The sequence below is a fragment of the Tachypleus tridentatus genome, chromosome 2 (genome assembly GCF_004210375.1).
Source record: "Tachypleus tridentatus isolate NWPU-2018 chromosome 2, ASM421037v1, whole genome shotgun sequence".
NCBI classification, from domain to species: Eukaryota; Metazoa; Arthropoda; class Merostomata; order Xiphosura; family Limulidae; genus Tachypleus; species Tachypleus tridentatus.
In genome coordinates this window covers 33,927,221-33,951,647 of record NC_134826.1, presented here as the reverse complement: position 1 = coordinate 33,951,647, position 24,427 = coordinate 33,927,221, and the positions used below count along the sequence as shown (strand labels likewise).

General features: G+C 33.9%; 1 protein-coding gene across 3 annotated transcripts in view; it reads left to right on the top strand.

Annotated features, from left to right (window-relative positions):
* Positions 1–24,427, top strand: part of LOC143240623 (sushi, von Willebrand factor type A, EGF and pentraxin domain-containing protein 1-like) — a 178,587-nt gene that overhangs the window by 106,909 nt on the left and 47,251 nt on the right. For all 3 annotated transcript variants that reach the window (XR_013021864.1, XM_076483363.1, XM_076483377.1), the window contains 2 exons: positions 7,632–7,808; positions 21,054–21,176. Coding sequence is in view for 2 of the 3 variants with exons in the window: in XM_076483363.1 (XP_076339478.1) it covers positions 7,632–7,808; positions 21,054–21,176 (300 nt within the window). In the remaining variant the exon portion in view is untranslated. The remainder of the gene's footprint in view (positions 1–7,631; positions 7,809–21,053; positions 21,177–24,427) is intronic.

Here is a 24,427-nt window from a genome sequence, read left to right as displayed (position 1 = left end):
CAGAAGGAATCTTGGATTAGGTTCATAACTAGCATCTCTTCTACCACCAGTTCCAAAATCATATAGGACAAGGTCATGAAGATCAGTGGGCAGTATACTTTTATCCCCCTTTTGAACTTGCTCTTTGATGGCCTGAAAGTTACTGATGCATAGAGCATCACTGATATTCTTGGTGAGAGCTTTCCTCATGCATCTCACACTTCTGTTTTGCCCTCCTAACTTCTTGACCATCATGACTCAAGCAGAGCAATCATCTCTTTCCTTTTAGGCTGATCATCTCTATGACTATAATTGCCTCTTTACACTGGTGGAACTCAAGCTTACTCTTCATCAGTCAGACCTGATGATATTCATTATGAGATGATGTGCCATCTCTCTCCTATCTCTGTTGCTGTTCTTCTGGTTGCTTTTAACCAGATCTGAGAGGAGAATGTTTTCCTGATACTTGATGCTGGTCTTTTGTTTTTCCTGTATCTAAGACTGGGAAGGATCCCAAGATTCCTTCTAACTATTGTCCAATTGCTTTGATAAGCTGTCTCTATAAGGTTTTAGAGAGGATGGTTAATACTTATCTTGTTTGGTTCCTTGAATCAAACAACCTCCTCTCACCTACCCAGTGTAGGTTCCAATGACAGCATTCCACTGTGAACCGCCTGATTGGACTTGAAACGTTGATCAGGGAAGCCTTTCTCAAGTGGCAACGTCTTGTTTCTGTGTCCTTTTGCCTTGAGAAGGGTTACAATACTACATGAAAGTATGGCATTTTGTGACCATTTACCTACTTTTATCCCAAACTTTTTAATGGACCAGTAATTCCAATTCCATGTGGTCTCAATGCTTTCCCATTATTTTCTTGAGTGTCACTTTTTAGTGTGAAAATTAATGCTACTATTGTACAACATTCTCCTACAGTTGCAATTTGGATCTTCATTAACAATTTCTGCATCTCTTGATTGCAATTACACCCATTCAGTGGAGACTATGGCAGTGGTGGTTTACTGGTGTAAATGAGGTTGGATTCTTTAATCATGTGCTCTATCTGTAGAGCAAGGTTGCATATATATTTTCTAGAGGCAATCCACTTCAACTAATGTACAGGATAGTGTTAGGCTTATTTCAAAATAATTATGCTTCATCTCTATGTGATTGGTCCAAGAAATTAATGTTGCACTCAGCTTTGGTCATTTCTATCCAGACTCTGAGGCTGCATGTATTTTACAGAAGCAATCCACTTCCATGTGGTAGGACCCATGGGTTGATGTTACATTTCAACCTCTGTGCAGTCTTATCTAAGGAGATGTTATGCATATTTACCAATAAATATGCTCCTCCTCTTATCTTTATAATTGGTAAGTCTCTTTACCATTTTCTATTTCTTAGTAATGCAGAAACATAGATGTAACATTTCTAAAGTTAATATATTCCTTAGCACCTTCTTACCCTTCCTTCCTACTTCCGATGCATTGTTTTTGCCTTGTAAAAAATGAGCTTATATTCCTGAGCTGGAGCTCATGGGGATTACCGGTCTTGGAATTCATGTTACCCTTCTATTGGTGGAGGGCTACGACATTGTTACCATTCTCTTATAGGTTGGCACAATACACATAAAGTGTAGGGATGGGAGTTGATCAAAGCTTGTGGTATGTGCAGTAAATTTCAAGACATTAATATGTGAGATTATAACTGTATTGAGTTCATAGAGCTAAGTATTTATCTGAAACATTTTCAGCTATGGAAAATGTGAGCTTTATAGTTTTTAAATTCATTTTCTATTTTAACATAAATAAGCACATAATTCAGAAAGTTAAACTGCACATTGTGCATAACTTTCATTTGTACAAATATGGTTACATCTATTACTACATGAGACATATAATTTTAAGATTTCTAATATTTAATGTCAGTTGTTTTGTGTGTTGTTCTGAATTGATTGATTATGTAAATCATTTTATACCTTAAAGGTAAATAGACTTGAAAATAATTATTTAAAAATAGTTGGCCTGACATAGTCTATTGGTTAAGACTCTTGACTTACTGTCTGTAAGTTGCAGAACAGAACCCTATCACTGGACATGACCACACTTTTAGCCATGAGGTGATTATAATATGATATTCAGTTTCAATATTTGTTGGTTAAAAGTAGTCCAAAAATCTGCAGTAAGTAATGATAATTAGCAGTCTTCCTTCAAAATCAGATATAGCTAGCACTGTTACCTCTGAAGTAGTTTTGTGCAAAATTCAACAAACAAATTAAAAAACCAGAAGGAGGTATTAGTTTGTTTCAATTCATACTTGTATAAAGTGATAGTCATGTTCTGTTGTTTTATTCATGCTTCCATTATTTTCAAAACATATTTTACACAGCAGTTATTATTCAGATGCTTGAATTTCTTTCGCAATCTAAGCATTGGTCTGGTTGTTTCTTGCAGTCTTTTATTTATCACTCAGTTGCTCTTGGTGATCTGTCTCATCCTATGTCAATGCACCCCTCCATCCCGGTACTGTATATAAGCATCTCCTTCAGATAATATTATGTTCTTTAACAGGTTTATCTGTAGTATGACTATTAGGAATAGTGATAATATTTCATTGTTTGCAATTTTTTTTCCAACCAACCAATCATTCATCATATTACCTATTTGGTTTTCTGGAAAACAATCATGTGGCAAGCTGACATACAGCATGAATTCCCAGATTAATGCATCTGTGTCAGAGGAAAATCAGGTTTCTCCTATCCCACTCTGATGTCTAGTGTTGCTCAAGTATTGAGAGGAGCAATATTACTCTCAGTTGAAGTTGTCTATGACCTTATCCATAGTGAGATGAAGACATATGCTTGGTTCAGTAATGATTCTCCCAGGAATCCCTGAGGCAACACTTACATGTAATCCTGGGCATTATGGAAATAATTTAAATTTGATTTTTCCATCATCTTCCTTTATTTTGTCAGCTTCTCATGAGACCAATTTAGACCAGATGCCTCTGGCTTTTTTTTTCCAGTTGATAAATTGGATGTGTGATGTGTTTGGTCTTTTCCCCATTGCTTTTGAATCTCCATTTTCTTTATTTTATTGGTGGAAAAGTCTGAGAGTGAATACTTAGTTCTCTCTCAATTTACTAATATTATGGCTCATGTTTAGTTACATACAGGAACAGTTATGCCTTGTCCACCTTGTTTGTCAGAACAGTGTGCTTCAGCTTACCACTGCCAGGTGAAAGCATATTTAGAATTTCAGATAACAGACAAAGTTAGCATCCACTTTGGTTTGATTGTTAATTTTGGCACTTTGTCATCATTTGCTTCTTGATTTTTTTTGCTCTTACATGAGCAATAGTTCAGCTGCTATTCAAGTATCCTGACTTTCAACATCATCCTCTCAGTCCATTGGTCCTAGAATAGAATCCATGTATATATGCATAATGGCTCGTTTTATATATATTTCTCTACAAGTGGGTTTTCTCGACATCACTGAGAATCCATCTATATCCACAAGGTTCTTCCATTCATTTGGAAAGCCATAAGTGATGACAGTGACTACCAAATGCTTTTTGGTTCTGTGGGGGCTCTGCTCTGTGAATTTCTGAAGATATGGGAAACTTTACCACAGATCCTTGGGTACTACAGGCCATTGCATCAGGATTAGTCATTCATTTCACATCTCCTCCATCATTAGCTCCCCAACCTATAGTGTTTACACCTCTTGTAAATCCTCAACTTTTGGAACTTTGCTTTATAGCTCTCAGAGATTTGTTGGTCAAGTGATCAGTGGAGAAAATCATTCCTTCAAGGGTTTTATTCCAATCTGTTGGTTGTACTTAAGAAAATGGGAGATTGTCATCTTGTCATTGATCTTTCTTATCATACAGGATCCCCATATTCCAAATTTTGGTTGCTTTAGGTTAAAGAGAGGTTTGTCCACTCTTGTGTTGCTTAATTTTCATTGTGATTGTAGTTTTCAGATTGCATCACTCTATAGCTATAGATTATGATCCACCCACAAGTGTGTGTAATGTGGGTCATATGCCATAGCCACCAACCTGGGATTTATCTAGTGGCCACGTACCTATAATTTAAACCCCAAGTAGGAAAATTTCATCTGCCTAGTTGGAGTCTTGCCAGTAGCAATGACAAATCATATAAATTCCACCTATAATGCATTAGTTAGGATCCAGGTGAAGATTATACCTATTTCTGATGTAGGGTGGCTCCCCATTAGGATGTTAATTTTCTATTTCTTTTGGCACACCAGTAGTCTGTACAAATCTGTTATGTATAGATAATGCTCTCACCAGCCCCTCTGCTTTATCAATGTGGGATTCTAGGTATAATGTATGGAGGTAAGTATGTTTTGGAAGTTAGCATTTTTTGAAATTGAAAATGTATTTCCATAATGTTTGTCTCTGCTAATGTTCTGCTGACCTTCTCTTCGTTAAAAGGCTTTAAGGACAATACTGTCTGAAGGAGATACTTATATACAGTATCAGAATAGAGAAAACATTAGCATTGGTGGAGAGTGTTATGAAACAGATATTTTCAAGGGCAGTTGTGTGGGAATTAAAAGACTGGAACAAGTGAGAAAAATCAGACCACTGCTTAGATGGGTGAAGGAAAGAAACCCCAGCATTTGAATAATACTTGTATGTGAATGGAGTTAAGAATTATTGGAAATTTTCTTTGTGAATTTTGTGCAAAGTTACATGAAAGCTAACTGCTTTAGCTGTCTCTAATTTAGCAGTGTAACACTAGAGGGAATGTAGCTAGTCATCACCACCCACTGCCACCTCTTGGGGTACTCTTTTACCAATGAATAGTGGGATTGACCAAACATTATAATGCCCTAATGGTTGAAAGGGCAAGCATGTTTGGTGTGATGGAGATTTGAACCTCTGATCCTCAGATTATGAGTTGAGCACCCTAACCACCTGGCCATACTGGGCCATTATTGGAAATACTTTTAGATTTAATAAAATCCTAACTTTGAGAAAAACAAAATTTACTGACAAGCTAGTAATATTATCTTAGAGTTATACATACCAATCTCTTGCTAGTAAAATGTTAGAATTTGAAGTAGTTAATTAAATAATATTCATAACAGCTAGAAGATGAGATAAATTCTGTATATATCTTATTAATAATAAATGAGAATATTGATATTTTTGGAGACATGAATGCAAATAACCTTTATTATGGTACAACATTCCTGGTATCCCAGTTGTTAAAAAACTCAAGTTTTCTCAGTAAACACAACATTGCCTGAAAACAAAATATGTAATAAATGGTGAATTAAGAAACATTTGTGTTGTCACAGTGAATTAAATCTATTGCTTATATTAATTTAAACTAACTGTGCACCTCCTTCAGATCTTCGGCTTTCAGAACGATGTTCCATAGCTCTTAGAGATCTGTTGGTCAAGTGGTCAGTGGCAAAAATCATTTCTTCAAGGGTTTCATTCCAATCTTATTGGTTGTACTTAAAAAAATGGAAATTTTCATCTTGTCATTGATCTTTCTTATCATACAGCATCCCCTCATTCCAAGTTTTGATTGTTTGTTTGTGAATGTTGTGTAAAGCTACACAAGAGCTATCTGCTTTACCTGTCTCTAAATGTGACTAGGAAATTTTATTTACTGATGTAAAGTAAAGTATGGTTTGGTTTCTAGACTTTAAGTAATTTAAATTTCAAGATTTGTACATCTTTTTGTACAGCTTGTATTTTTATACAGAATTAGAAGGAAAAAGACATATGAAGCTAAAATAGTGTTAAATGTTTTATTTTATTTTAGACTGTTGTATGGGTTTGATGTCATGCATTACATCGTTTAGTGTACCTATATCACATTGTACAGAAAAAGAAACAACTACAAAATCTGCAATAAGCAGTATGAAGTGTCAGAATTTTTCAGTACAATTTGATCTTTTTACCAAACATTCTCTTAAAATTGTACCTTAATGCTTGATAAAATTTGGCAACAAAAAGCTTGAAGTATGTAAATTCTACTTGCCTTACTCTTGTAATGTGTATATATTATTTCTGCACAGATGTTTTTCTTTCTAATTCTGTTTTGGACTATACAATATCTATTTAAGGACTCATGCTAAATATCATATAGTGTGTTTTTTTCTGCTTTGTTTAGGATCTTAACTACCATTTTGTAGAATAGTTGAATTTTACCTACTTTATATTTTGTTTAGAAGTAGAAGGCTTTGATTAGTTCCAGTGACAAGGTGTTATATGAATACAATTTTGGCACTGTCATAGAAGATTTACCTTAGTTCCTGAGGAAAGTAGTTAATTTATTTTAGAAAGTCAATACTTGCTGTGGAATCCCAACTAATATAGAAATAATTGTGTTGAATGCTGATTGCTTCCCTGCACTATGACAGAGTATTAAACTAATCAGTTACTGCCCAGTCCATCAAATACTACTCATAAAATCTGTCAGTGTGAAGCAGCTAAGCTTGAAGACGAATATAAAGCCACCAAGAAAGTATAGCAATTTGTAGATTTACTGAGCTCAGCATCCAGCACTGTCAATACTCACACTAGATAATGCCAGAAATGAGCTACAACTGGCACATGAAGTTTGCCACCCTACTTTCTAGAGGCATGGAAAACTTACAACAGATATGTGATTTTCTATAATACCCAATACATTATTTACCCTGCATAAGAAAGGAATTATCTTGTTACAGATCATTTTAAGAAAAAAAAAAAGGATACCCTTAGTATTTACTTAAATATTTAACATAACTTTCTAACCAAGAAAAATATTCCACCAACTAATATCTACTCCTGTTCTGAATTTCCTCTAACACATGCTAGTTCATCTCTCAGAAAATAATGTCTTATTATTAAAATTCAACCCAATAAACTGTTCAAGTTTTTCTACCCCAAGATTAAACTACTTGATATCTTTAAATCATATTAGTAGCTATTTTAGAACTAAAGGTGTCATATCTGTACTCTTAAGTTAAAAGGATATATATAAATATACATGTGATAGCTGTAAATCTACTTGCATTAGCAAACCTTCATTGCCTTTATTCTGCTGATACTTATTGACATTCTTATAAATATGTGCTATGGTTATAAACTTGCACTTACCCTTTAACTTAAGAAAAGCTTATACACCACAATGAGATCTTTGTGAGGCTTGTAATTGCTTAATACAATTACTTGTGTCCACAAGTTAGTATGAGTTGAGCATTTATATTGGTTAAATATGTATAATTAGTATGATCAATAATGGATATAATATGAATATTTTTGGACATCATCATTATTCTCGTTTTGCCTTATACAATGTAAGAAGTCTTTTTCTCTCTTCTCAGCAAACAGAATGAAAGTTTTGTGATAAACTTTGAAGTTGGCCAATATAGATTGTGTGGATAAATATTTTGTTCAAATTTATCTCTACATATTCCAGAACATACTGCATTGTTTTTATCTGATACTTTTCCATCAGAAATCACTGCACCTGGATACATCTTAACTACATCAGTGTTAAGTCGTATTTATTTTTATTCAATAACATGCTAGTAGATATCAATGTAAATGATGAACCAGTTCTACAGCATGTAAATGTTTTATGTCTGCTCATCAATAATTTTATTTCTCCCAAATTTAAGATCCAGATCAAGTAGTTGTGTTTGTGGCTTTTTCCAATGATTCATTAGTTCCTGAAGGCCCAGGAGGAGTTTTTCTAGTTCCTCTTTCAGCAAGCCTGAAAATGATGTGCAAAACTGTAGCTGGATCACCGGGAATTACTTGGACTACAACTGTGGAAGGGAATATACAAACAAACTGTATGTAAATCCTGCCTTTATATTGAAAATAATCATAGCTTTTTTATCACATTTATGTGTCATCAGCTTGTTGTTATTGCATTTATCAATTTTAAACTAACAGAAGGATTACAATAACTTTTCATATTTTTCACAACATAAATACTGTATGTATTATATCATAATAATGTTGGTTCCACAAGAGATTCAGTAAAGCAGCCTTTCTCTATAAGCTATGAAATTAATTGGTTTACCTACATTTGTAATGCATATTTTACCTATTTCTGTTATTTTACTACCTTTATCTAGTTTATCCTATTGTGTTTATGAGTGAAGTTAATGCTATATGTGTTAGTGAAGTTATTGAACAGTAGAACTAGTGTCATGGAGGAGTGCATAAGGTTTGGCATTGTGAACTATCCCATTGTGCACTTGGTTATTCCATAACTAATTTGTGAAGAAGAAACCCTATGTGCACATGAGATCTACAATAGCAAGGAAGAGCATCTCAGGATCTGTTTCAAGTATCCACTGATGCTCCAACTAACTCTTTGCAATACTTTGGATGCAGTAAGTTATCTTTATGTTCTAAATAGTATGTATTATTTTTTCACATGCACATACAGATATATATATTGCGTGGGTCCTATACTTATGAAGCTTTTGATATTGTATTAGAGTAGTTGGATTCACTTCCTGGAAGTTGATAGCATTTAACTTGGTGTAGACCATAGTTATGGAATGAATTTTATTGTTGATTTCTTGATTGCTTTCTGTGTTCAAAACATACTGCATGTTAATAAACCCAAAGCAGAGGCTTATGCCATTATTGTCTATCAGTTTCACTTTTAAGTTAGCCAGTATGCTCCAGTTACTCTCTTCTGATGACTTCTCACAGATTCAGACTGCTGTTATTCAACTCTTTTTCTACCATTTTATGCTTCTCTTCACTCACAAGTCAGCATCGATGTTCAATGTGTAATACAATTCAATTTGACTTTGAGCCTGGGTAAACATGATGTTCCTTTCTTTACCAAAGAATAATAGGATAGATTAATTTTTGCTGCACAATGATCCAGCTCGAGATGATGATTTTGTAGGTTTTTCTAGACATCAATGATTTCCTTCAGCACAGGGTTCAAAATATACAGGTATGCAATGAAACTGTATCATTTAATGCTGTTAAAATTAGTTCCACACCACCTTTGGTATCCAAATTCTCACTTATCCCATCCCTGAGCTTCTTAAAGATGTCAATCAGCCCCTCTAAATTAAACTCATAGGTAGCAACAGCATCATGTTTTGCACTTGTTCGAATATCAGAGACTTTTTTGAAACTACTTGCAACATTGCTTTTTTTTTTTTTTAAGGATGTTCCATCTATAAGTAAAAGGTGAGAAGGCATTGATTCTTTCCACCACTCCTAAGAATGTTACAGCATTGAGCATTATTCCTGCAGCACCCATGCACATTTGATAGGCTCAAACTGTGGTTGTTGTTTGGAACAAATACAGCATTTGTACTGGCATTCAGAATTCACTTTTGGACTCCACAGTGCACTTCAGTCACCATAGGTGCACCAAGACACACGGTGGTGTTTTGTGTGGCCGAAACAACCTCCACACAGTTATTTTAACAGAATTAATAATTTAGTCGTTTTCCACTTTCTATAGCTCTGACTGTTGTAATCCAAACTATCGTATATTTTCTCACTTCACATATCAGATTTCAAATCAATCCATTAAGAAATAAGTAAGATTGTAAAAAATCTCCAACTTTGATTTTTTTTTCCCATTTTTGTTTCTTCACATTTAAAGTATGAAAGCTTTATCTGATAGAAAAATATACTTAACTTTCATGGATCTTTTTAAATTTGGAACAACAATAGATCATACAACCTACAGTTAGGTGTCAAATTTGGTCTAAATATAAATCACTTATGCAATGTTATTCAACAAAAACCACTCAGATTTGACCAAAATGTTTGTGCACACTTAAGCAAAAACCTATGCAAACTATTGGTCTGAAGTTTGTAATTACAGCTTCACCTAAGAGTAAAAGTAGACCTTGTTTAGTTTTTTGTCATTTGGATTAAAGATGGCTGATTTAGAGCACTAAAACTATAGGGTGAAAGGATGTGCAGATACATAAGTATTGATTAGTCTAGCAAACTAGATTATCAGTTTCTAACTTAAGCTTTGAAAAGAATTATACAAGTTGATGGTTATTATTCATTACCAACTTTTAAGCACAAATTTGCTAAATTTTATTAAATTATCCCAATTAAAGAGCACTTATTATCATGTGATATTAGCTTAAGCAATTAATTTAAATAATGATGCTTGATACAAGTGTATCAAGTGCATGTAGGTGATGAGAAGAAACTGTTAACCTAGTTTCCATGCCATGCATATACAGGTAATTATGAAGATAGTTTTAGAGAGGAAAACTACCATCATATATTTTAAAGAATTTGGTTGGTTCTGTAAGTATAGGTGTGTTCCAAATAACAGAGTTGTGATCCTAAAAGTAATGTTGGTTACTATCATAGTACTTTTGCTTTCTTGTACCCAACATAATGTTCACCTACTGGTATGTTGTGACTTGTTGACACACCTCAATGTTTGTCACTTGCTCCAATTACTACTGGCACTGTTCATCCATTTATTAACTGTAATCTGCCATCAGTTGTGCACTGTTTACTCTTGGGTGTTAGTACTTTCTTCTTGTAGGGAAAGATAGTGCTGGCAAGAAATAAAAATAAAAAAGTGACTGTCACTGTGGATACTGTTGCCAACAAAAGAAATAGAATCAAGACAATTTATCAGCTTCACAACAACAAGAAACTACTAACACCATGATTAACAAGAAGTTAGTAGACAAAAGAAAGCAGAAATGCTATGCTTGTTAATGAAATTTGGCACAATGCAAGTGAGTGCAAGTCTGTCATCAACAAGCATAGCATTTCTGCTTTTTTCTGTCTACTAACTTCTTGTAATTTTTGGTAGTATCCTGTTTCTGGTCAGCCACTTTTGTTTTCAACTCTAACTGGCCATTGTTGGACTTGTCGGTTATACTACCTTCATTGGCTTCTACATACTTTTTGTTAATCTGAAGATGGCCTAAGAAGATCAAAACGTTGTTCTGAACTTCATTTTAATTAAAGTTTTAATACCCATACCAGCTGTCTTGAGAATATATTCTTCCATATACTGTTCTGGCAGCATAATTATCTTGTAAATGTCTTTCTTTCTGCTTTAGGAACAACGACGTGTCAATGAAACGTGATCAAGTACTATTCATATATTAGTAGATCTGCTAATCCTTTAAAACTACCTTCACATGTAGCCATATATCAGTCCATCTCGTGAGGTATCTCTGTATATGTGCCACAAACTGAAATACAGTTTCTCCCATTTCAGGTTTGACTTCTCTGAACTTACAACAAAAATCTTCTTCAGTAGGTTAATAGTGTTTCATCAAGGCCACTTTTAACTTGTAGGCCTTTTTCTGTGAGAAGGGGGTTGAGATAGACTTCCCAGTTGCCTTTATACCAATCCTGTTTTCAGTCAAATTTTTTATCTTTCTCCAAGAAAGCACAGCCCAGCATGGCCAAGTGAGTTAAGGCATTCAACTCGTAATATGAGGGTCAAGGGTTCGAATCCCAATCACACCAAATATGCTTGCCATTTCAGCTATGGGGTTGTTATAATGTGACAGTCATTCCCACTATTCATTGGTAAAAGAGTAGTCCAAGAGTTGGTGGTGGGTGGTGCTGTCCCTCAAGTCTTACACTGCTAAATTAGGGGTGGCTAGTGCAGATAGCCCTCAAGTAGCTTTGTGCAAATTCAAAAAACAAACCAAGAAAGCATCCATATTGTTTTCTTCTGTTTATCAAATTTGGGCAGTCAGCAATAACTTGAACCTGTCTTTTTAGTTTTGCCAATAAGAGAGAAGACATGCCTGTTATAACTTTGCAAAAACTCAGTAAATGTTAGCATATTTGTCTTTTTCCTGCACTTGCAAGGTGCCCATGTATCCATTAGATAAATTAATCAGTCAATAACATGTTAAAGAAAGGTGAGAGGCTGTAAGTGCTCTCAGGTCCACTAGCTTATCTAGTAAGCTGTGGATCAGATTTGGGAGAAATGAGCTATTTATCTGCTCCTTCAGGTGAGATAATTAATACATTGTCTGCAAGTCTGAGTACTGTACATACCTGTGAAAGTAAACAGATGGAAGGTAGTAGAGTTTCTATTCTAGTTAAAACAGAAGCATCTAGAACTTACTTTATCTCATAGTGTTTCAAGCATTACTAGGTAAACCACCACTCTGACCACTAAAAACAGGTTGTTGTTTTTTTCCCTTTGAAATGGTGATAGGTAGGCTTGTAATGAATTGAGATGCTCTACTTTGCATCACTATTTGTATATCTATGAGAATTGTGATTAACTCGGTTATTGTCAATACAGGCTTAGAAGTTATACAAAGGTTTTTTACTAGTGTAGCTTGTGTACCAGTTAAACTGCAGCTCTGTGGTGAAATCATAAAATACTGACCAAGAACAATTAACTTCAGTAGTGTATGTAGATATATAGATAATGATATTCCAGTTTTGTCTCATGCAAAAAGTGGTGTTTTATTAACATAATCTTAAATTACACCACCATCTAATACTGAGATTATAATGGTTTGATAAAAGATAATGCACCTATTTGAACAGTTGCCTCTTTAAGACCAATATATTCCACTTATGTTTGTAATTATAATATAAAAAAAGATATAAAATTAAAATTACCACTGAAACAGTCTTGAAGTTTATGTGTAGCTAGTGTCTGTATTGCTACTGCCTCATCATACAAGTTCTTGGATGTCAGAACATCAGCAGCTACTAATTGGATATTGTGCAGAGAATCTTGTATTAAACCAGCAGAAAAAATTGTATAAATTTACTGTCAGAACCTTTTTATGTATTTATCAGAACAGATGATTTAAAAAAACACACTACCCTTAATCAAGTAGATACTAAAAATATGTGCTCAGTAAATCAACCATGAAACTAGGGATACAACCACCAACAAAATAGTTTGGTTATTGATAGAACCTACTTATTGGAATAGGTGGTTGGGAATAAAAACCACCCATAATCAAGTAGATAACAAAAACACACACTCATTACATGAACCATTACACTAGGGATATAACCAGCATTGAGAGAGTTTTGTTACTAATAAAACAAAAACCAAATAACTTTTATAACCATATTCAGTTTGATGTAATGAAAAACTTTACTCACTAATTCTTGCTTCCAGCTCTAGGTACATCAAAGTAGAAGATGAAATAAGAACCAAGAGTGCTTTTAGAATTTTAGAAAAGTGATATGGATTTCAAGTTTTAGTTTCTCTTTGACCAGGACGTTTATCAACATTATATTACTGTGAATCTTATTTTAAATGGGCATGAAGATCATGTAAGTCATTTCAGTTATCCAGATGTGGCAGTGGATTTGGAGTGATGTTATTACAAGTACAAAATGCTGAAGAATTTTTTAGGATGTGAATGAGCTGAATGCTAACAACTGTCAAACAACGTTTCTGTATAATAACAAAAGAATTGCTTACATTTACATTTGTAGTAGTCTTCAAGCTTTTTTGTTGTTGTTTGTAAGGTGTTTACTGCTACAGCAGATTATGTGTCATTGAAGTAACTGATGAATTTAGAGAATCGGAAGAGATTTTTTGTCAGATTACAATGTTCTAGGAGTATAACATTATTTTACAACACTGGCCAAGCCAACAGCTTAAAAAATGTAGGTGGATTTCTAGAAATTCTGTGTGTAGAATGCCCAGCGTATGTACATAATGAAGCCACAATAAGTCAAGACTTGGTTATTTCATAATTATTGTGTTTAAAGGATCTAACTAAAATGGTATTATGTACTTTAAAGATATATGTTTCTACAGAATAGTGCTTATGTTATGAACGTTTCTACTGTTAAAGTTAATTCCTAAAGTATTAATTTTCATGTTGATGTATTACTCTCTCTTAGGGCTTTGTTTTAATGGTATTTATTGTGGGTTTTTTCATGCTTTTAAAGGGTTTTTCAGACATTATTATCTTGTAATAGTAACTGTTTTATTAATGCAGTTTTAGTGTGAAAATTTCATACTGTTTGTGTTTCACCATTTACTCTAGTTTTGAACTGATATGCAGGAACTTTTTGCCAAGTGTGAGTTCCACATATACCATTTAATAATTTTTAGTACCCCAAAATAAAGCAGAATCATGACCTAAAATATTGCCACAGTGCTCTAAGAAGTTAGGGACATTTGCATTTCTCCATTTTTGTGCTTTTGTCCACAATCACTATTCCTGTGAACAACATTTAAAACAACATTTTTAGACAATATATACAAGTCTTTTAATGAATAAATGTATATGAAGGTTAACTAGAAAGTGTTGATCCATAACTTTTGAATTTATCATTTTTTTATGTTTGTCTGGTTCACATATTGTAATTGAAAGACATATATAGAATATTTGAATTGGTTTTATAAATGTTGATTAAAACTATTTTGCACACACATAATTGTTTTTCTCAAATTGTGTCGTTTATTTCCTGTGATGACATTTAAAAATGCAATTTATCATGACTGGCTGTCACTAAAATATAAATTCTACAGAAGTAGTCAGGCAATCATTGATGTATAAGATACATCATGTTCCAAACCCAAAGTTTTCAATAATCTTTCAGGGATCAGTGTGTCTCACAACCAGACTCCCAAAACATACTTACATCCACTGAAACTTATAGCTATTACTTCACCTCCAGTTGAGGCTGTCCATGATCTGAAGCATTGTGAGATGGAGATATATATTTGGAGCAGGGATATCTCTCCTGGAGGCCCTGAAGGTGCTTTTGCCAATTATTCAGGACATTCTGGAAAGAATTTGTTTACTAGGTTGGTTTCTTATGACTGATTTGGATCAGCCACCTCCTACTCCTATTTTTCAGTTAGTCAGTGAGGTTTGGAGGCTTTCCTTTACTTAGTTTTTCCAGTTCATTTGCTATTGCTGTACATGCTTGGAGGTTTACCAGTCAGTTATGTGACAGGATAACTATGCCTTGTGTTATGTATTATACTTTTATTTCAGATGAGTCTCCTATTTAATGTTATGTATTTTAACATATTACTATTTCAAATAATTGGACATTTGAAGTTGAGCTTAGTAGTTAATTAAATATTAATATGTATTAATTTAATGTTATTTGCCAACAAAAATGATACACACAGTTTTCTTTTTTAACACAAGTATATTTTGATATACAAACATAAAAACAATATGATTTATAATAATTACTCTTATTACTAATAATTATTATTAAACACAAATATATTATGATGTAGAAAACAAACAGTACGGTTTATAATAATGTTTGTTATTACTAATAATTATTATCAACACTTTTACAAACTTACAGACAGTACTGAATCTTATATTTGGTCTAGAATTAAATATTTTATCGATAATCTAAGTCCACAACAAACAAATTAATCCTGAGTTGATATTGTCATACACCTCGATTAAACTAGCTAGCTGTTGTTTCTTGATTGGCCTCACATCACTTACTAAAGGATATATTTAATGTTCTTGTAGAAATTCTAATGTCCAAAGTAATTCACAATGTAATGTAATGTTCAAAATCTATAAACATTCTTGGTCAAATTCTGTAGTTTTCCAATTAATAGAACCTTATCACAATTATAACTCCCTAGGCCTATAAAACACCAACTGTAGCTGTCTTATCATATTCTTCTGTCTCTTAGTTAGCCTCTTTTTAAGAGAATCACAGAAATTTTGACAAAATTCTTGCTTGCTTTTGCCAAACAACTATTGTTGATTTCTCACTTTCAAGAATTCTCTACAAGTCTCAAGAACAGGTGGGACTTGCACAACACATATTTAGCAATATATGTCACAAGCAAAAAGGAAAACTACACAGAAACAAGTTTAGGCACCAAAGTAAATGAATAATGGTAAATCCATTACATCTGTCCTCATGTCTGTCAGAACAGCATAATTTTGTTTATCTCTGCCATTTATTTATATTCACAAAGATTGAATTCAGTTTTACACATGTGAAATTTCATACTGGAGCCTGTGATCACTTTGAACAGTTCAGTTTTCTCAGATTCATCTGATCCTCAGTACTGTTCTGAGATACTTATCTTCCCTTTAAATTTTGTTAGAAGCCTCTCAGTGGTCTCCTCATCAATTCAGTGATGAACTCGGTTTCTTGCTGATTTCTACAATGGTAAGCTTCTGCTCTCTCTTTGATTTCCTGTCTTATGTCCTTGTGGGAACTTATTGGATAGAGATGTGTTATTGAGTTACATGAGGTTCCTTTTCTCCATCTTTGATGTTTGTGGTCATTACAAAACCATTGGAAACATGGATTGATGCGATTGTTGGCCTCTCGACTTTTTTTGTCCCTTGCTGGAAGTTTTGGCATGTCTGCTTGTCTCGTGTCTTAGCCACTGACTGCACTTTCTCAGTCCATTGGTACTCATTATAGATTATGTTCTTATATTCAAGGCATTGGTGATTACACATGTGGATACATCATTTTCTAGACATTTAGACTTTCTTTACTACAGATCAATGGATACTCCAGGTTTGGCATCAGGGTTGGTCATTCAGTTCACATCTATATCTCTATTATCCTTCCAACCTGTGGTGTTTCTGCCTCCAACAGATCAGTGGCTACAAGGGAGTAGTTGGTCAAGAGGGAGTGAAGAGAGTCAATCCAGTTCTGGGATTTTATTCCCATATATTTATTGTGCCCTAGAAGACAAAATATTGGCATGTGGTCATTGATCTTTCTTATCTCAAGTAATTCTAGAATACTTCTAGGTTCATAATTGAGTCCTTTCTCAATGTACAATGGAATTTTTCACCAAGTGGGTGATCAAATTTGGTGTTGCCAATGCATGTCTCCACATTCCCATAGTGATGTCATCCTGCAACTGTCTATGTTTCATACACAGGGGTCAGGTTCTGCAGGTCAGGGCTTTGTCATTTGAGCTAGTATTTACACAGTGTGTCTTCTGCAGAATCACACAAGCTTTTCCTCATCATTATCATTCTTTGGGCCTATGCACACATCATTATGTGGATGACTGGTTACTTCTAGTATCATCTCGTCAATTGGTGGAGCAATACACTCAGATCCACCTTTAAGAAGCCACCTAGGCTGGAAATCCATTCTCTTACTGGTTCAATATATTGTCCATCTAGGTGTCTTTATTAACACATTTAAGTGGGGCTCATCCAACTCCCATCAGGTTCCAGATGATGGAACATGTTGTCATGCTCTTACATCTTCTCCCACTTCAAAAATGATTCTCTCCCTTTTCTGGATGTGGACATCCCTTAAATTTCTCATTTATTTGGAATGAGTGCATGCTGGGATCCCTTTAGTGGTCACTTATGACCAATGGATTATAAACTCTTATCCTCTAGAACATCTGAGATCTTATGTGGTGGTTGGTTTGGAACAATACAACAATCAGTGTTCCTCTATTATCCCCTTGTCTCAAGATTTATCTTTTTACAGATGCTTCACTTCAAGAATGGTGGCATACATCAATGGTCAGGAATTACAAGGTCGACGATTTTTCCTTCCAAAGCTATATCTTCGAACTCTTTGCTGTCCAATGGGCAATTGTTCAAAGTCTGCCTTTATTGAAGGGGAAATAGTCATGATTTATTCTGACATTTCCATGGAATTATCTTACACTTCCCTTCAAGGGGGCATGCATTCTCAGGACCTGTGTTTTCAAACTTAGGATATTCTTTACTTGACTCACTCCCACCTTATCAGCTTTCTGCCTTCCCATGTTACAGAGGTGAAGACCTTAATAGCAGATCATCTGTCTTGGTCAAGGTAAATTCCACAATGAGAGGCTTTCCAATGAATTTGCTTTCATTATGAAACTCTGATGATTGATGCAATCACCACTTATTGGAATTCTCAACCACAGGCATTTTGGTTCCTTGTACCTTATTTTTGGGATTTGATGAAAAATCCTTTTAGTCAGGACAGGTTTGCAGCTATATGCCTCCCCTCAGATTTATCTGTTATTCAGAGTTTTGGCAATTGTTCAATCTACTCTTTGCTGAGTGCTGTTAGTAGTCTCTCATTGGTGGGCCCAATCTCAGTTTCTTCTTTTTAAGTATCATCAGGAGTGTCCACCTCAGCCACTTACTCTTTGCCCATCTCTGTTGAAGCAATCATGATCTGACATTTTTTACCCAGACATTCTAAAGATCAAACTTCCAGCTTGAAAGACACATGGACCTTATCACAACATTTGGTTTAACTCCTAATATTGCTTTGTATTTGTCTCAGTTTTTCCATAGACCCACAATGGCCATTTATCAGTGGAAGATGCACATTTATTGTCAGTGGTGTATCAAATGAGAATTACAACTATTTCACTTAAATGAGACCACTATATTTCATTTTTTGATCTGGCTTTTTGACCGAAGTATAGCTTCGTTTACTGTCACCTTAAATAACTCAGTCTTGTCAAATACTTTTCACTTTTTTAAACACAGTAAGGCTTTTGAGTTCCCAATGATATTCAGCCTTTTCAAATCATTTTGCATCCTTTGTCCTAAAAGGCCTTTTCAAGTACACATCTGGAATGTTAAGATTCTATTACATACTTTGTTTCAGCATCCGTTCAAGCCATTAGCCTCATGTATTGTGTGTTTGAAAGTAGTTTCATTTTGAGTGTACTTACTACTAAAATATATTTTATTACAATTTACAGCTTTTACAGTTAGTGAGATTAGTTTTTAGGTACAATGTTTGATCACTGGTGCAATAATTATAAAGTACACAAGTTTTTTACAGTAAAGAATATTTTAGTGTTTAATCAACATTCAAAATTGGTTTTCTTTCAAACATATAGGAAACTTGGTTTACTTATTACACTGTTTCTAGAGCACTGTTTTTCAGGATTCCCCAAAGCACATTACTCCCAGTTCGTACTGGTGGAGCTAGAGAGTCTTCACCACAACTGGTTTCTGCTCACTGAGGTTGTGGGCATAGACTTTTCTTCTAGAGTGTTATTAGAGTGAATTCCTCCGTCCCCAGAGAAGAGGGCAAAATTGGAGCCCTTCTACTTGGGTCCCTGAATGTTTTTTTCCAAGATATGGGTGGGACTGGCACCAACCCACATAGAAGCCTACTTGTAATACTTGGTCAGATTTGATACTCAACTATTTAGGTGAGGTGTACATGGCCTTTCTTTTTGATCAATTCCTTTTCAGTACATTATTCATGTACACTATCTCAAAATGTTGAATGGTCTTATCCTGGATCTTTGGTTGAGCACAATGGTTCCCTGCCCTCCTCATAATTCCAGGGACAAGTGGGATACTTTTTTCCCACTCAATTGGATAAATTCTATTCCTTTGTAAGGCATAGATGATCTTGTCATTCCAAACCTGGAATGTTGCCTCTTAGGCTTCTTCAGTCTTGCTTATTTTCTCATCATAATTCCAGTGGTTCATAATACTTCACTCTCTGGCTACAGATTAGGATTCATTCTATAATCTGTTTATGTAACATTGAAGTCCAATTTCCCTAGCCATCAATTTGGGATATAGATACTAAGACCCCTTAATTCCAAACTGAAATAGTAGAACCTTGGTTATCTGGCTGGGGCTAGGCTACAGTGATGACTACTTGTGTACAGTTCTACTCTTTATATAGGAATTTAGTTCAGGGTGAAGAGCATAGCTCTTCTGGATCTAGTGTGATTCCCCCAATTGAGTACCAATCTAGTCTGGTACACTTGTGATCTATGCAGATTTTTCTATATGGATAATGCCCTCACTGACCCCTCCACCTTCTCAGTGTGGGATTCTAACTGTAAGTGTCAGTGGATGTAAGTATATTTTAGAAGTTAACATTTTCCTAAATTGAAAATGTAATTCTAGTAATACCTCTGCTGACACTCTTCTGACCCTTTCTCCTCACAGAGAGCTGATGATAGAAACTAAATGGTGTCAGTCATTATCCGAATGAAGTGTTTATATGCACAACCAGGACAGAAGGAGCATTGATGCAGGTGGCAATTATCACAAGAAAAGTATTGCTAAGGGCAGTTTAGTAGGGAACAAAATACTGGAGCAAACAAGCAAAAATAAGACCAATGCTAAGATGAGAAAAGAAGCCTTATAGGTATAGGTTGAATGGTGGCTGTAAGTGTCAGAAGAGGAAGTATTATTGGAAATACATTTTAAATTTAGAAAAATCTTAACTTTTATTTTCTGGAAGCTGTTATGTTTTGACTCCCAGAAAATTATACTTCATTATTTGTGATTTTCACTCTATCATGTTTAGTTAGTGTCTGTTATGAGGTGATACTCGGTGGTGTAAAGAAAGATTCCTGTTTAGAAAAACTTATTGGTTTCCCTTGAAAATGCCAAACTTCAAGCAAAATTCTGTATATTTTCATATTTTTATTGTCTCCTAATTAGTATGAACATTACATCTCTTGTATGGTTAAAATTAACTCAAACATAACATTTATATTTTAAAAGTGTAAGTACCTTTACTCTCACACCTCAAAACTGACATTATGATGTTCAGTCATTGGATATTTTATATCCTAATGAGATTGTTGAGTAAATTAATTAATAGATGAAAACATGAAATATTCCATATGTTGGTTACACAAGTTCTGATACCGAAACAGGTATATATTCAATTCATAATGGTACAAATTTAAATCTGACTCTTTGCATTACCAACTTGAAAATAGCTGAAGTACTGTGGTATTCTGGAAATGAGTGCTGTGTTGAATTAGTCTGCTGATGACAATTTATAGATTGTTATAGTATAAAGAGATATTATAATAAATATAGAAATTAGAACATTTTCATATTAAGTTTTGTTTCAAAGTTAAATATATGCCCTGTTAAGTATATGATTTATCATATATTTTCTATTTTAGAATCTAAAAATACTGATTTCATTTTGCCTACATTTTTCCCACACAATGAGCTATCTTTTCTGGTCATATGGAGAATTGTGTTTCTTTTTACATATAAACTAATGGTTACAATTCTTTAACATATGAATGTTTAAGTATAACTCCTTCAAAGAGTTTGTTAGTAACTCTGATTTCACTATGTTTGATGATAATGCAAATATAAAACTAAAACTAATGCTTTTATTTTCTTTAGTGATACATTTCAAAGGAAATGAGATTCTTTCCATTGAGTTTAATGCCACAAAAAGTCATACAGGAAACTACACATGTTCACATCATGCTGGAGATTCTGTGTTGGTGCAGGTGCTTGTTACAGGTAATTATAAATTATATGATAATATTTACTTAAAGCTATTTACTTTATAAACAGCTTCAAAAATCACTGTAGTATATACCAGAAAAAAATCCTTGGGATATATTCATGTTTAAACTTTTAGTTAAAATTGTAAAATTATTTCAACTATAATTGATATAGTGGAGTAATTTAAGGTAGGTTGTGTTAACCTTTCTTTTATTCTTAGAACATAGTTACATCTCTTATGTTTTAGTTATATACTAATGTCATAATAAACAAATTTAAACATTCATGAATTGAATTTTTTTTGCACAGCTTTTACTCTTTCATGTTCAACATTAGAAATTAATTCAGACTCTCATTATATTAAAAAAATATATATTTAAGTTCATCATAACATTTAAGGAAGTCAGTGTTGGGTAAAACAAAGCATAATACAAGAGTTAATGATTTCAATTCCAGTGTCATTCCACTATCCACTTGCATCTCAGTATCAAAGAGGTTGATTTACCTACTACTTTTTGACCACCACAGCACTGATTTACAACATCCTTCTATTTTCTCTATCTTAACAAAGGTAGTCCTAAAGAATAACAAAACAGTATTTGGAAACTTCCCTAATAAAAGTGATAAAACTAGCACATTATTTTCATGTATGTGTTAGTGTATTTTGTTATCAATAACAAAATATATCCTTTATATTATTTATAAGACTTAAAAATTATATCCAATATATTATAATGTCAGATAAACTGTAATGATCATTTATGTATATATTTGTAACATAAATGTAAGATTCATGCCTGAAACAAAGAATTTTACATACATAATAGTTGTAAATAGAACTGTCATGAAATAGGAAACGAGAACATTAAAAGATATGCCCCGGTAAGAAAATTACATGAAGTAGGATCTGCATACAGGTGACAATACACATTATGCTGCTTTGGTTACTATTACCATGGGAATGAAATTATAACATTTGATACAGATGGTTTCTTATCATGCTTTAACAACCATGATCAGTTGGGAACTGGTTTTAAGAAGGCCAGAAAAATCCAAAAGAAATACATACCCATTTTATGACTTCAGAAATAGTATTTCAGATTGAAACTATCTTACAAAATGGCTAAAATTTGCAAAAATATATTTATGCATGAAAGTAATGATAGTTTTGTACTGCATGAACTGTCAAGTATAAATTACATTTAAAAAATAAACTTTGAACTACCAAAGAAAATGTGAAGACATGTTTAGATCCCCCACAACTTTTAATAACATTAAGTATCCAGTGTGGGTACATCTCTACAATTGTGCGAGTTTGATACAAGTAAGATTTGAAAGTCAACATAAAAGTCAGTAAAAGTAATCTCTAAAAATGGAGCAGTTTAATTTTACCAACAATTTTAAATCATTCCATACTTACATACATAAAATCTGAATGATGTGGCAGTATGAAATAAGTTTTCAAAACTCAAGTTTTAACATTTAGCACAAAATTTTCTGGTAACAAATTACAAATATCTAAATTCATGGCCTGTAAAGAAAAAATGAAAATGAAAAATTTGCAATAATAATAAGGAATATTGTATAACCTCACTATTTTTGCCAGAAAATAATTCTGCAGAAATACGTTGAAGTAACTAAGAATCCAGAGAATTGCAGATTACTGCTCTGCAGAAACAAGTAATATTAGTAATATTTCATCACTAGAGTCATCAGTAGTGTCCTTTCATATTGCAAGAGTCCAGTGATGAAAAAAAGAAAATGAAAAATGACAAGAGGAAGATCAGAACAGAGAAACTTTATTAGTAAAGGACCCCAACCAATAAATTTTGAAAGAGAGCCACTTTATAGCAAACTGTATAAAACCACAACAGAATTAACATTGATGAGAACACTGACCAGAAAGCTGATTGCAGTTAATTCAATCTCATCAACTTTTCAAATAATCTGGAGGCTAGACTTAGAAAGTGAGTAGGTTGCAAATCTAGAGGAATGGAACTTCTTGATCCTAATAACTTGGTTGAAGCTGGTCTTTACTGGTTTAAGATCTTATACACCAGTCACAGGTAGTTTTTATCTGACAAACTAATTAGAGTAGCAGCACTACTCTCCAGGCTTACCTGAAACCTCACAATAGAAACATCACTACTTTTCTTCATTATAGACATCCAATGATAGTGCCAGTTTCAGCAGAAGGAATACTAGTAGGAATCTTAACATCTTCCACTAGTCAGATTTTTTTAAAATTAATTTACTAACGATATTCCATTATTATTGCCACTTAAGAAATTCATTAGGCTGTGATGGTCACTGAAGTAGTGAATTGCCTAGTGAAATAGCAATACCATTATGAATGAGTCAAAGTTTATCCAAATGATCCTCTCAGACTATGAGATGTGATTATCACTGCATTTCCTGATTAAGCTTTCATATACCTAGTTTTGGAAGGGAGGTTGACAAATTTTACAGAAATTGGGCTTTATGATTCAGAACTACAGTGGAACCCCTCTAAAGCAGCCACCTTCAGGACTGAGACAAACTGGCCTGATTAGAGGGGTTCCACTGTACATAATTAGGGATTATTTAAACAAAAAAGGGGCTGATTGAATGACCACTTTTAAGGGGTGACCGAATCTGTAGTGAATGCATTTTGAGATTCCATGGTTCTTTGCTCCCAAATCATTTAGCTGTAAGTTCAAAAGTTAGTTAAAATATGGTGTTATATGCCCCTTAAATTGCCTTGAATTTGTGTACTTCTCAAGGATGGGCACTGTACTACATGGATTAGGTGTGGTCTAGTAGTAAGTATGCCTGGTTACAAGTGGAAAGCTTAAGTTCCAAACCAGTATTGCCTCTCACCCATAACTATCTCAATCTTCATTTGCCATTTAAGCATTGCTGAATTTGGAACAGTGCACCAATCTTTTATACCTCTGTATTCATCAATACAGCAACATGTACTGATCATGTGACTACCCTCCACCAATCCTATACTACCAGTCACTACCATCAAAGCACAATCTTCACTTTCTTAATTGGCACTACAGTTTTTAGACGTGCTTCATTTGTTCATCAAGTGAGTCATGTTACAGTCTTGTGTAATTCCTTGCTAGTTTTCAGTTTCATTGACTTGTTAATTTGATCATTCATTTACAGTTGTTAGATTTTTCTTAAATTTCTTTTTGAAAGTACACCTTTACTTATAAAGTCAAACTTTCCTGTGGCAGATGAGGAAGTTTCCTCTAATATGGACAATACTAATTGTA